Below are 13,677 nucleotides of genomic sequence, written 5' to 3' on the forward strand. Positions count from 1 at the left end.
GGCCTGAACTCTGGACCTGGCACTGTCCCTCAGCTCTTCAGCTCAAAGCTCAAAGCTAGTGCTCTACCACTTGAGCCACAGTGCCACTTCCAGATTTTTCTGTTTATGTGGTGCTGAGAAATCGAACCCAGGGTCTCATGCATGCAAGGCAAGCACTCTACCACTGAGCCACCTTCCCAGCCCGAAAGTCTGGGAGACTTGTCTCCAATTAACCACACAAAAACTGAGCATGGCACTGTGGCTCAAAGTGGTAGAATGCTAGTATTGAGCAAAAGAGCTCAGGGACTTTGCCCAAGCCCTGAGTTCAAGCCCTATAACCTACAAAAGAAAATCTTTATGTTCTTTTATTGGAACAAGATTCTTCACTGGTATACAGTGATGTATTTATTAACCAGAGACCTGTGAAGAAATTACATACTAATCCATCTAGACAGTTTTTGGTTACACTTTTGTATATTGATTGAATAGCACCATTTATAAGGTTTTACACATCAGAAAATTTCCAATCTGACCAGGCTATCCATTAATTCACCTCTGAAAAAGTGGCATTCAATAATTTCAGCTGTATTTTACAACATTCGGCAGCTTCTCTGTGATGGCACTGGACAGAGTTCTTTGTCCCACACAGATCCACAGTAACACTTGAAAGCTTTAGGTTAGACACTTGGGACTTAAGAGACAAGAAAGTCCCCCTAACTACCAACACAGACTTCTTACTCTGAATCCATCTTCTTGGCTGCACTTAATTGTGCATGACACACCAGCCATGGCAAGGTGCATTGTGCAACCTGATCTTAGAGCAACAAGTCTGTATGCTGGTAGAAGCTGGTGATATCCTACCGACACACAAAAAGACTGTTGGGTTTTTTTTTAATGCCAATGAAATAAAAATGAAGGGTACAACTCTGAACTCTCAATTTTGAGATTCTAATAGCCCAAACAACATGATGAACTAATGGCAGCAATGTTTCCCAGCTATGGAGACATTAAGATATTGATTCAAATCCATTTATACTGGATCCACAAAGCACATATCAAAAAATACTAAGTAAAGCCAGGCGCTGGTGGCTCACGCCTGTAATCCTAGCTACTCAGGAGGCTGAGATCTGAGGATAACGGTTCAAAGCCAGCCCGGGCAGGAGAGACCGTGAGACTCCTATCTCCAATAAACCACCAGAAAACCGGAAGTGGCGTTGTAGCTCAAGTGGTAGAGCGCTCGCCTTGAGCTGAAGAGCTGAGGGACAGCGCCCAGGCTCAGAGTTCAAGCCCCATGACCGACAAAAAAAAAAAAACAAAAACAAAAAAAAACTAAGTAAAGCCAAGTGCTGGTGGCACATCCCTGTAATCCTAGCTACTGAGGAGGCTGAGATCTGAGGATCATGGTTCAAAGCCAGCCCAGGCAGAAAAGTCCCAGTGAGACTCTTATCTCCAATTAACCATCAGAAAACTGGAAGTGGCTCTGTGGCTTAAAGTGGTAAAGCTCAAGCCTTGAGCTGAAGAGTTCAGGGACAGCACCCAGGCCCAGAGCTCAAGCCCCACAACTGAAAAAAAACAAAAAACAAAAAACTAAGTTAGGGGAACAGTTTGACAGTGATGTCAAACCTGGAAGGTCAGATCAAGTATGTCCATTCTGAGAGAAAAGCATCAAACCCTTTGTGTACGTATTTAGTTTTATTGTAACCAAGCAACTTGTATACTTTACATGTTTAAAACTGAATATCAGGACTGAGAAGGTGGTTCAGTGGTAGAGCGCTTGCCTTGCATGCCTGAGGCCCTGGGTTCGATTCCTCAGCACCACATAAGCAAAAAGAAAAAAGCCGGAAGTGGCACTGTGGCTCAAGTGGTAGAGCGCTAGCCTTGAGCTGATTAGTTGAGGGACAGCACCCAGGCCCAGAGTTCAGGCCCCACGACCGGATCCAAAAAGAAACCCAAAAAACAAAAAACAACAACAAAAAAAGTGTCATCTTAAACTGCAAGGATGTCTGTTAAACATCACAATTACACACGCCAAAGGAGAAGCCATGTTGTCAAAAGCCCACTTAACCTACCCAAACATCTCAAACCCATCCTTCACAACCCCTTCTACAACCCCATTTTGTTTTAAGTTTTTTTTTTAATTTTTATTTTTGTCAGTCATGGAGCTTGAACTCTGGACTTGGGCACTCACTGTTTGAGCCACCTTGCAACTTCCAGTTTTCTAGTGGTTTATTGGAGAAAAGAGTCACATGGACTTGCCTGCCCTGGCTAGCTTTGAACTGTGATACTCAGATCTCAGCCTCCTGAGCAACTAGGATTACAGGTGTGAGCCACCAGCACTTGGCTTTACTTAGTATTTTTTTTTGGGGGGGTCCCGTCATGGGCCTGAACTCTGTGCCTGGGCACTGTCCCTCAGCTCTTCAGCTCAAGGCTAGTGCTCTACTACTTGAGCCACAGCACCACTCTCGGCTTTTTTTTTCTTCTGCTTATGTGGTGCTGAGGAATCGAACCCAGGGCCTCATGCATGCAAGGCAATCGCTCTACCACTGAGCCACCTTCCCAGCCCCACTTAGTATTTTTTGATATGTGCTTTATGGATCGAGTATAAATGGATTTAGATCAATGTCTTTATGTCTCCATAACTGGGAAACATTGCTACCATTAGTTCATCATGTTGTTTGGGCTATTAGAACCTCAAAATTTGAGTTCTGAGTTGTACCCTTTTTTACAAAAAACAAGAGAAAATAGACAGATACATGTTGGTAATGCTGTTTGTATTGACATAGACACAGTGTAATCTCTTGAACCCAATATATAGAAAATGGAGGAGAAAAGCTAGAATCTATGCATGACTACACAGGGCCTGGTGCCTCCAGTGGAGCAAAGGAACCGGAAGCTTTTCTTGTTTTCCACAGAGCAGGTGGTGATGGTGATTCCATAATTTTTGTTGAGACAGAAAGGGATAAAAATGAATTTAGAACAGAGAGGTGTAGATTTTTGTCCTATTGTATTCTGAGCAAGACATTTCCCCCCAAATAAGAGAAACATGTTGTTTAGAAAAGAGACCTCAAGAACAGGGCAACTGAGCACAGAGTGGGAAAAGATTAGTTGCAGGGGTTTTTTTTTTTTTATGTTTTGTTTTATTTTTTGTTGGTTCATGGGGCTAGAATTCAGGGCCTGGGTGCTGTCCCTGAGCTTTTTCACTCAAGGCTAGCCCTCTACCACTTTGTTTTTGTTTTTTTGCAGGTCGTGGGGCCTGAACTCTGGGCCTGAGCACTGTCCCTCAGCTCAGCTCTTCAGCTCAAGGCTAGTGCTCTACCACTTGAGCCACAGTGCCACTTCTGGCTTTTTCTGTTTATGTGGTGCTGAGGAATGGAACCCAGGGCCTCATGTATGCAAGACAAGCAATCTACCACTGAGCCAGCCCCCCTTTACCACTTTGAGCCACAGCACTACTTCTTGTTTTCTGGTAGTTATTGGAGATAAACAGTATTACAGACTTTCCTGCCCAGGCAGCTTTGAACCTTGATCTTCAGATCTCAGCCTCCTGAGTAGCTGGGATTACAGGCATGAGGAACTGGTGCCCAGCTTAGTTGCAGTTTTAATGACATTTTACCTAACTGTCCATCAAAGAAGATTATTATTTTTCTAATTACTTGTTACCTCACATATTTAGTAATATTTTCTTCTGGGTTCCATATGCCCAAAGAACATCTAGAATATCATGTTCTAAAAAGGCCGTTCCTTACACGAACAGTGCAGGAGGCCTGAAAACTGGAGCCTGATGCTATTTGGCATCTCCGGCTCTGTCAATTCTGTGACATTAAATGATTTTTCGACAGACACCCCCCCCCCGTTCCCCCCCCCCCCACCTCCGCCTCAATTTCTCAACAGTATCCTGTCCCGGTGATTCTCTTCACCTCTCAAACCCTGTGCCAAGTTTTCGCCCGTAAACTAGTACATTGCCATTAGCAAACAAACAACAAAAAGTCCCATCTTTACGAGAGAAATCTCTCATTTAACCCCCAACCCCCCAGACTTGTCCTGTTTTATTACCATCTTCTTATTGTTTTGCTATCCTGGGGAGATAGAGATAAAAATTTATATATAGACAGTTATGGCTTTACCTCTTCTTCCCTCTGGTTAAAAGTACAGAGATAGATGAGGCAGTAGGATCTCAAGTTCCACACTAGGTTACGTGGCAAGATCCTGTCTCGAAAAATAAAAGGAAAGGGGAAAAGAACTCAGGAACGAGGGACCAAAGGATCCTTCCTTACAAAAAAGATAGCACACGGTCTTACTATCCCGAATGCACTTGATGGGAAGAGTAAAACAATCTTCCAGGAAGGCCCAGCGCCCTTTCCCAGGCCCATCTCCACACCTCCCCCTCAACTCTCCCCTCCCCGCTCCAGTCCCGGCCCCAAGCGGGTTTTTCCCTGAGCGCAGTCAGACTCAATAAGGAGGAGGAGGAAGATTTCTGTTGCTTAGCCTGAGAGGGAAAGTCCTAAAGAGGCATTTTTGACAAAACATTGGCAGAAGGAAAGAGGATGTGTATGGTAGTCCGCAACACAGACGCCCGCATAGACTCAAAGTACTACTTGTTTCTCTCCCTTCCCTAGCTTCCGCCCATCACGCTGGCGGATCCATCTCCAGGACACCTCCGATATCCCGTGAGTCTCCATGGGTTCCGTTTGGACCGATCTAGTTTTCTTGTACTCGGTGGTTTGTCTGCCTCACTGTCCAATCAGGTGCGTTCCTGTTGTACTCCCAAGAGGCTTTGCTGCCGTAATGGCTGCCCCCAGCCGGTGTGGAGTTGGGGTGTTTCGGGGGGTCCTAGGGATCTGGAAGCAGGGTCCCGATTCCGCGAAGGGATGGGTGGCCCCGATCTGCTCCCTTCTAGGTTGTCAGAGGAGGTGCGTGTCTTGTGTCGTGGGCACTTTTTCCAGTCCCCGCCTGGCTCCTGCCTCTCACCGTTATGGCCAAGGCTCAGCCCTAGACCGCTTCCTCGGAATCACTCAGCCTGACAGTTCTCTGACTCCTCGCGTCCCAGCCGTGTCCATGTTTAAAGGTAAAAGGCTTCATGTAGTTTTTTTTTTTTTTTTTTTTTGTCGGTCGTGGGGCTTGAACTCTGGGCCTGGGCACTGTCCCTCAGCTCTTCAGCTCAAGGCTAGAGCTCTACTACTCGAGCCATAGCGCCTTTTTCTGTTTATGTGGTACTGCAGAATCGAACCCAGGGCCTCATGCACGCGAGGCAAGCACTCTAGCGCTGAGCCACCTTCCCAACACTCGTATAGGTTTTGTTTGTTTCTTTGCTTTTTGTTTGCTTGTTTTGAGCCAGGATCTCACTACATAGCCCGGGCTGGCTATGAACTCGAGATGCTACCTTGGCCTCCCAAATGCTGGAATTACAAGAGTGATCTGATTTGATTTTCCTATGCCTGGCATGGTTTTAGCATGGAAAGTTCCTTGTCAGGGAAACCTCACTGTCTTTGGGGATATTTTTTTTTCACCGATTTTTTTTTTTTTTTTGGTGGTGGAAAATAAATTGGGAGCTCTGCAAGAAAGGGATCCAATCTGCTCACAACCAGAGATGCTCACTAAAGAGCAAGGTGCAAACTGCATTGTGGCCTTCTGCCAACAAATGCCAACCAATAAACACATGTTGAGCCCTGTCTAATTATCAAGACACTTGTGGTGCACTCCTGTAATCCTAGCACTGGAGAGGTGGCAGCAGGAGGATCTCAACAGTTAGAAGCCAACTCCAGCAATAATAGAAAGACTATCTCCAAAAACAAAACAAAAGGCTGGATGCTAGTGGCTCCTACCTGTAAACCTAGGTACTCCGGATGCTGAGATCTGAAGACTGCTGTTTGAAACTCAAGCTGGAATGTCTGTGAGACTTAACATCTCCACTTAGCACAAAAAGCCAGGAGTAGAGCTCTGGCTCAAGTGCCAAGCACTAGCACTTGTAAAAGCTAAGCAAAGTCAGGCGCCGGTGACTCACACCTGTAATCCTAGCTACTCAGGAGGTTGAGATCTGAGGATCGAGGTTCAAAGCTAGCCCAGGCAAGAAAGTCTGTGAGAGCCGGGCGTTGGTGGCTCACACCTGTAATCCTAGCTACTCAGGAGGCTGAGATCTGAGGATCGAGGTTCAAAGCCAGCCCAGGCAGGAGAGACCGTGGGACTCCTATCTCCAATAAACCACCAGAAAACCGGAAGTGGCGCTGTAGCTCAAGTAGTAGAGCGCTGGCCTTGATCTGAAGAGCTGAGGGACAGCGCCCAGGCCCAGAGTTCAAGCCCCACGACCGACAAAAAAAAAAAAAAAAAAAAGAGAAAGTCTGTGAGACTTTTATCTCCAACTAACCACCAGAAAACCGGAAGTGCTGCTGTGGCTCAAGTGGTAGAGTGCTAGCCTTGAGCTGAATAGCTGAGGGACAGTGTCCAGGCTCAGAGTTCAAGACCCATGAATGATAAAGAAAAAAAAAAAAAAAAGCTAAGCAAGTGTATGGAGCCCTGAATTCAAGCCCAGGTATTGGTACACACACTCACACACAAAGTCCATCATGTGGTGCAAGCTGGTAATCCTAGCTACTTGAGAATCTGAGATATGGGGTATCAAGCTTGAGGCAAATTGAGGTAGAAAATTTCACTAAATGTCATCTCCAAAATAACCAGCAAAAAGCAAACAAACAAATAGGGCTTGAGGCTATTGGTTAAGCATGAGGCTCTAAGTTCAAAACCTGAGTACTACTACTAAAACAAAAACCAAATAGCCAGGCTTAGGTGGCTCATACCTGTAGTCCTAGCTACTCAGGAGGTTGAGATCTGAGGATCGAGGTTCAAAGCCACCCAAAGCAGGAAAATCTGTGAACTTAGGACCCAGGTGTTGTCCCTGAGCTTCTTTTGCTCAAGGCTACCACTTTACCACTTTGAGCCACAGGGCCACATCCAGTTTTCTGGTGGTTAATCGGAGATAAGAGTCTCATGGAGCTGGGCACCAGTGGTTCATGCCTATAACTCAGGAGGCTGAGATCTGAGGATGGTGGTTCAAAGCCAGCCTGGGCAGAAAAGTCTGTGAGACTCTTCAGTTAGCTACCAGAAAACCAGAAGTGGTACTGTGGCTCAAGTGGTAGAGCGCTTGCCTTGAGCTGAAGAGCTCAGGGACAGTGCCCATGACTGACAAAAAAAAAAAAAAAAGTTTCATGGACTTTCCTGCCATGGGTGGCTTTGAACTGCAATCCTCAGAGCTTAGCCTCCTGAGTAGCTAGGATTACAAGTGTGAGCCACTCACACTCGGCTTTTTTTTTTTTGTCGGTCGTGGGCGGCTGAACTCTGGGCCTGGGCACTCTCCCTCAGCTCTTCAGCACAAGGCCAGTGCTCTACCACAGCACCACTTCCTCCTTTTTCTGTTTATGTGGTGCTGAGGAACTGAATTCAGGGCCTCATGTGCAAGGCAAGCACTCAACCACTGAGCCACCTTCCCAAACCATTTTTTTTAAACCAAATAAAAACTCTTGATTTTTATTATATTTCTAATTTATTATTATTATAAAATTGATGTTCAGAGGAATTACCATTTGATGTTAGTCTCAAATTCATTGTTCTTCCTACCTCAGTCTTCCAAGTTCTGGATTACAGGTGTGTACCAACTGTGCCTGGCCTACATGATTGTTTTTTATTGAGTTACCAATTGAAAAAGGTTAAAATAGATTCCATTAATGTCAGTTCTACATATGAAAAACTAAGGAGCTTAAAGGTAGCCAAGTTGATAAAAATAAACTACAGGCCAAACCGAGTCATTAAAGTTGGGTATAAAATTCTTCACAGTACACTAAGCTTTTGTGTATTAGTGCATCTGTTGGTATATTGGCTTGAACTCCTTTTGTTTGCTGGGCTAGCATACTACCAAGCCTCTGGTCAGCATTTTGCTGGTTAGTTGAAGGTAGAATCTTGAAGACTTTTCTGTCAGGCTTGCTTGCTTTGAACCATGATCTTCAGCCTTTTGAGTAGCTAGGATTATAGGCATGTTGAGCCACCAGCACATAGCTTGATATTCTAATTTTGTATCCTTATTTTCTTGTTGGGAGGGTAAGGTAGAACATCTGTCAGGGAGTTCAAATTCTACTATGTCTCTCTCCTCTCCCCATCCAAACACAGATGAGCAGGATCAACTCTTGATTCATTCCCCCGACATGCCTGAGAATTCTCGGGTTCTACGAGTGGTCCTCCTGGGAGCCCCAAATGCAGGGAAGTCAACGCTCTCCAACCAGCTGCTGGGCAGAAAAGTATGGAGCATCTTTACCTCCTCCAACCCATGTCCTTTTTATCTCTCACTTCTTGCTTTGCCTTCCTGGATGGTTCTGGAGGGATCTGGAATCTCACTGGTACACCTTTGTTCCTGGCAGGTATTCCCTGTGTCCAGGAAAGTTCACACCACTCGCTGCCAAGCTCTGGGGGTCATCACAGAGAAAGAGGCCCAGGTGGTAGGTATCTAAAAGGGAACTCTGAAAACAGGACAGAAGGTGGAGCTAAACAAGTCTTCTTTGCCATTAGGCTTACAGAAAACAACGCTAACTAACATTCACTTACCAGCAGTTCTGTCTCTACTTTCCTCTCTTTGCCATCTAATCTGAAGTATCATTTCCTCTTTACTGTTTCCCTTACTATATTCCTTTTTGTTTTTGTTTTTGTTTTTTAATTTGTGTATGTGTTTGTGCCTGTGTGTATACATATGTATGTCTGTTTGCCAATACTTGGGCTTAAACTCAGGTCCTGGATGCTGTCCATCCTAAGTAGTTAAGATTACAGGTGTGAGCTACCAATACCCAGCCACCAGTGCCATAGTCATCATCTTTCTCTGGGATCCCATCTAGAATTGACACAATGCTGATGAATAAAAAAATATAAAGTCAGGAGCAGCTTAGCTACGAGGGGAGGGCAGACTGCTGCCATTAAAGATGACCTCTCGGGCTGGGAAGGCGGCTCAGTGGTAGAGTGCTTACCTTGCATGCATGAGGCCCTGGGTTTGAGTCCTCAGCACCACATAAGCAGAAAAAGTCGGAAGTGATGCTGTAGCTTAAGTGGTAGAGCGCTAGCCTTGAGCTGAAGAGCTGAGGGATAGGATCCAGGCCCAGAGTTCAGGCCACATGACTGGCAAAAAAAAAAAAAGATGACCTCTCCAAGGCAAAGCTCACTGGTAAAGCACCACAAAAAGAAAAAAGAAACTTGTGACTTTAAATGAGCATCATTATTCCACAATACTGTGAATTTCCGGAAATTATGTAATCACTTAATCACAATCAAAAAAAAAAAAAAAAAGAACCTCGGGGAAGAGAGGGAGGGGATGGTAGGGGGAAAACAATGGAGGGGGTAACAATGTTCAAGAGGAAGTGTACTCATTACCTCACTCATGTAACTGTAACCCTCTGTATAGTATCTTTACAATAAAATTTAAAAAAAATAAAAAAAAAAGAAAAAAGAAAAAAAAGGTGACTGTCTCTCCTCCCTATTTTTTTTTTTGTCAGTTGTGGTGGGGCTTGAACTCAGGTCCTGGGCCCTGCTCAAGGCTAGTGCTCTACCACTTGAGCCACAGTGCCACTTCCAGTTTTTGAATGATTAATTGGAGCTAAGAGTCTCACAGGGACTTTCCTGCCCAGGCTGGCTTTGAACCACGAACCTCAGATCTCAGCCTCCTGAGTAGCTAGGATTACAGGCTTGAGCTACTGGTCATAATGTTTTTATCTAAGTATCTTTCTTTCTTTTTTTAAGATTCTGCTTGACACACCTGGCATCATCAGTCCTGTTAAACAGAAGAGGTAGTTGCTAAGGAAACAGGTGGGGGGGGCAGGGCAGGAGGGTAATTAAAGAGAGAGTGGGGAGATTCCATCATGACCAAACCTCTTACCATACCCCACTGCCCAGGGCTGGGAATGTAGCTTAGTGGTAGATTGCTTGCCTAGCATGCATGAAGCCCTGGGTTCAATTTCTCAGTACCACATAAACAGAAAAAGCCAGAAGTGGCACTATGGCTCAAGTGGTAGAGTGCTAGCCTTGAGCAAAAGAAGCTCGGGGGTAGTGCCTAGGCCTTGAGTTCAAGCCCCAGGTCTTGGGGGAGAGGGAGAAGTATCAGTCATAACATCTTGACTAGCATCTGTCTATCCCATAGGCACCATCTGGAGAGCTCTTTGTTGGAAGATCCATGGAAGAGCATGGAATCTGCTGATCTTGGTTAGGCTCAAGATGGAATCTTAAGCCCAGTTTATGGGGCCTTTCATTCCTGGTAGTTTGGGGGTTGAGGTTTGGCCCACACCCATATTATGGAAGTTTTTGTCGGTCAAAGGAAATAGTGGTTATATCCTTGTCCTTCTACCTGCCCTGCCATCTTCCAGTTGTAGTTCTTGTGGATGTCTCAGATAAGTGGACTCGGAATCGACTCAGCCCCCAGGTGCTCCAGTGTTTGACCCAGTTCTCCCAGGTTCCAAGTGTCCTTGTCTTGAACAAGGTAAGCACTGACTACCTGAGGGAGCAGTGTGCTTCCTTGAGAGGCCTCCAACTCGCTAACCACAAACTTTTCTCATCCCATGCCCAGGTAGATTGCCTGAAGCAGAAGTCAGTTCTCCTGGAGCTCACAACAGCCCTCACAGAAGGTGTAGTCAATGGCAAGAAGCTCAATATGAGGCAGGCCTTCCGCTCATATCCTGGCACCCATTGCCCCAGCCCAGCAGCTAAGGACTCAAACACACAGTTTGTGGAAAAGACACAGAAGATTGGCTGGCCCCATTTTCAGGAGATCTTCATGTTGTCAGCCCTAAGCCAGGTGGATGTGAACACACTAAAGGTCCGTTAACCTTGGCTATAGTACTTGGTTTCTGCCATGTTAAAATATGACTCAGGCCCAGTGCTGGTGGCTCATACCTGTAATCCTTGCTACTCAGGAGGCTGAGAACTGAGGATCACAGTTCAAAGCCAGCCAAGGCAGGAAAGACCATGAGACTCTTTTTTTTTTTTTTGGGTCCAGTTGTGGGGCCTGAACTCTGGGCCTGGGCGCTGTCCCTCAGCTCTTCAGCTCAAGGCTAGTGCTCTACCACTTGAGCCACAGCGCCACTTCTGGCTTTTTTCTTTTGGCTTATGTGGTGCTGAGGAATCGAACCCAGGACCTCATGTATGCAAGGCAAGCGCTCTACCACTGAGCCACCTTCCCAGCCTTCCATGAGACTGTTTGTTTGTTTGTTTGTTTTTTTGGGTCCGGTCGTGGGGCCTTAACTCTGGGCCTGGGCACTGTCCCTCAGCTCTTCAGCTCAAGGCTAGCACTCTACCACTTGAGCCACAACGCCACTTCCGGCTTTTTTTTTTCTGCTTATGTGGTACTGAGGAATCGAACCCAGGGCCTCATGCATGCAAGGCAAGCACTCTACCACTGAGCCACCTTCCCAGACCCCTCCATGAGACTCTTACCTCTAATTAACTACCAGAAAACCGCAAGTGGCGCTGTGACTCAAGTGGTAGAGTGCTCGTCTTGAGCTGAAGAGCTGAGGGACAGCACCCAGGCCCAGAGTTCAGGCCCCATGACTGACCAAAAAAAAAAAAAAAATGATATGACTCAGATTTCTGGAGAAGCCCTGATTAGGGCTGAGAATATTCACCTATTCCTTCCCACAGCAATATCTCTTGGCACAGGCCCAACCAGGGCCCTGGGAGTTCCATAGTGAAGTCCTCACTAGCCAGACACCCGAAGAGATCTGTGTCAACAAAGTTCGAGAGAAGCTTCTAGAGCGCCTACCAGAGGAGGTGCCCTATGGTGTGCAGCAGGTATGGGCAGAGAACAAGAGATCTGGGGCTTCTACCCAAGGCCCACACCCAGAACAATACAAGAACCACAGTGATGAGCCTATCTGACTAGCTATGATGTCTTCCTGTACAGAAGACAGTGTTATGGGAGGAAGGACCGAATGGGGAGCTGTTGATCCAACAGAACCTTCTGGTACCCAAAGAATCTCATATGGTAAGTGAAGCAGGCTTGGAAGAGAGACAAAGGCTAGGCTAAGGTGTTTTTCCTTTGCTTAGAAACCCTGAGGTCAATATCCCACTCTTTTACTCATTTCAGAGGATCCTGATAGGTAAAAAGGGCCAACTGATCTCCCAAATTGCACAGGAAGTGAGCCGGGACCTCATGGACATCTTCCTCTGTGACGTTCACCTCTGCCTCTCTGTGAAACTCCTCAAGTGAATACCTTCTGTTGCCCCTCTCGGGGCATCCCAGCTCAAGCTGCTGGCAGGAGTCACAGACTATAACTTCCTGCAGAGCCTGGTGAGGAATATGGACACTGACTAGCCACCGTTTGACCTGGCTTTGCTGAGTCTGCACAGTCCCAGCAATGTCTCCTTTGGAGGAAAGAACCTGCCTGAGTTCAGTTCCTGTGTAATTTCTCTGCCAGGGCCCAAGTTACATAGGTCTCAGACTTTGGGCCTACAGTGGAAGCAGCACCTCCATTCCGCAGGTCACATTGGGCCCAGAGTCTTGCCCTGAGAAGCTAATTGTTTTTTTGTTTTGTTTTGTTTTGTTTTTTTTGGGGTCCGGTCGTGGGGCCTGAACTCTGGGCCTGGGCGCTGTCCCTCAGCTCTTCAGCTCAAGGCTAGCGCTCTACCACTTGAGCCACAGCGCCACTTCCGGCTTTTTTCTTTTTGCTTATGTGGTGCTGAGGAATCGAACCCAGGGCCTCTGGCATGCAAAGCAAGTACTCTACCACTGAGCCACCTTTCCAGCCATGAGAAGCTAATTGTTAGTAAAGAAGAGATCTTTCTCTTCTCTCCATAGTTCCTTCACCTTGGCATATGTGTGCCAGAACTGGGGCTTGAACTCTGGGCCTCACACTCTCACTTAATATGTTTTTCTCAAGATTGTTGTTCTACCACTTGAGCCTCACCTCACTTCTAGCTTTTTGCTGGTTAATTGGAGATGAATCTCTTTAGATTTGTCTGCCCGGGCTGGCTTTCAACCTTGATCCTTAGAGTTTAGCTTCCTAAGTAGCTAGAATTACAGGCATGGGTCATGGGCACCCAGCCTAAAACTCATGTTTTGTTTTTTTTGCCAGTCCTAGGGCTTGAACTCATGGCCTGGGCACTGTTCCTGAGCTTCTTTTTGCTGAAGGCTAGCATTCTACCACTTGAGCCACAGCACCACTTCTGGCTTTTCAGTTTATATGGTATTGAGGAATCGAGCCCAGGACTTCATGCATGCTAGACAAGCACTTTACCACTAAACCACAATCCCAGCCCAATCCATGTTTCTTGAGTAAAATAGTGCTGCTGCCCTGTTCTCCCAGGTCCTTGATCTCTCCAACCCCATCTATCTGCCCAGTGTTGTGTGCTAATAAAATCACAAGACATCTATTTTGGTTCTCATCTTTATTTCTTTAGAACAGGAAAACAAAAATGTATCTGTTCCCTTATCCCTATCCCCAAGTTAAACTGAAGTTCCCCCCCTTCCCAGAGGTCTGCTCCAGGGTCCTGAGCTCTTCCTGGCACGTTTTTTGGAAGCAGCAACAGAACCGTTACCATTACTAAACTCAGTAATGGTAACGGTTTCCTCGCCATTCCCAAGTGCTCTAGCAGTCGGCAGGCTGTGACAGTCTGTGTGATGAGCCCCATGGGCTTGCAGCATTTCCCCTGCCCTCTTCAGGCTTCAGAGCAGGGGTACCCAGA

At 46.3% G+C, this 13,677-nt stretch overlaps 1 protein-coding gene across 1 annotated transcript; it reads left to right on the forward strand.

Moving 5' to 3' along the window:
- The first annotated feature begins 4,752 nt into the window (after nt 1-4,752).
- On the forward strand, nt 4,753-13,351 carry Eral1 (Era like 12S mitochondrial rRNA chaperone 1). The gene is made up of 10 exons (XM_070027330.1): nt 4,753-5,044; nt 8,134-8,261; nt 8,382-8,459; nt 9,745-9,791; nt 10,142-10,203; nt 10,365-10,477; nt 10,565-10,813; nt 11,635-11,784; nt 11,897-11,977; nt 12,080-13,351. Exons 1-10 carry the CDS (start codon nt 4,765-4,767, stop codon nt 12,200-12,202), a joined length of 1,311 nt encoding a protein of 436 aa, XP_069883431.1. The 5' UTR covers nt 4,753-4,764; the 3' UTR covers nt 12,203-13,351.
- The last annotated feature ends 326 nt before the right edge of the window (nt 13,352-13,677 follow it).

Source organism: Dipodomys merriami, unplaced genomic scaffold, assembly GCF_024711535.1.
Source record: "Dipodomys merriami isolate MVZ:Mamm:240054 unplaced genomic scaffold, mDipMer1.0.p SCAF_19, whole genome shotgun sequence".
NCBI classification, from domain to species: domain Eukaryota; kingdom Metazoa; phylum Chordata; class Mammalia; order Rodentia; family Heteromyidae; genus Dipodomys; species Dipodomys merriami.

What these genes read in the sequence shown, in the direction of transcription:
- Eral1 (XM_070027330.1), top strand. Translation starts at nt 4,765, where the DNA reads ATGGCTGCCCCCAGCCGGTGTGGAGTTGGGGTGTTTCGGGGGGTCCTA. An exon ending in GTGTCCTTGTCTTGAACAAG is followed by an intron (nt 10,478 to 10,564) that starts GTAAGCACTGAC and finishes TCCCATGCCCAG; the next exon opens with GTAGATTGCCTGAAGCAGAA. An exon ending in TACCCAAAGAATCTCATATG is followed by an intron (nt 11,978 to 12,079) that starts GTAAGTGAAGCA and finishes TACTCATTTCAG; the next exon opens with AGGATCCTGATAGGTAAAAA.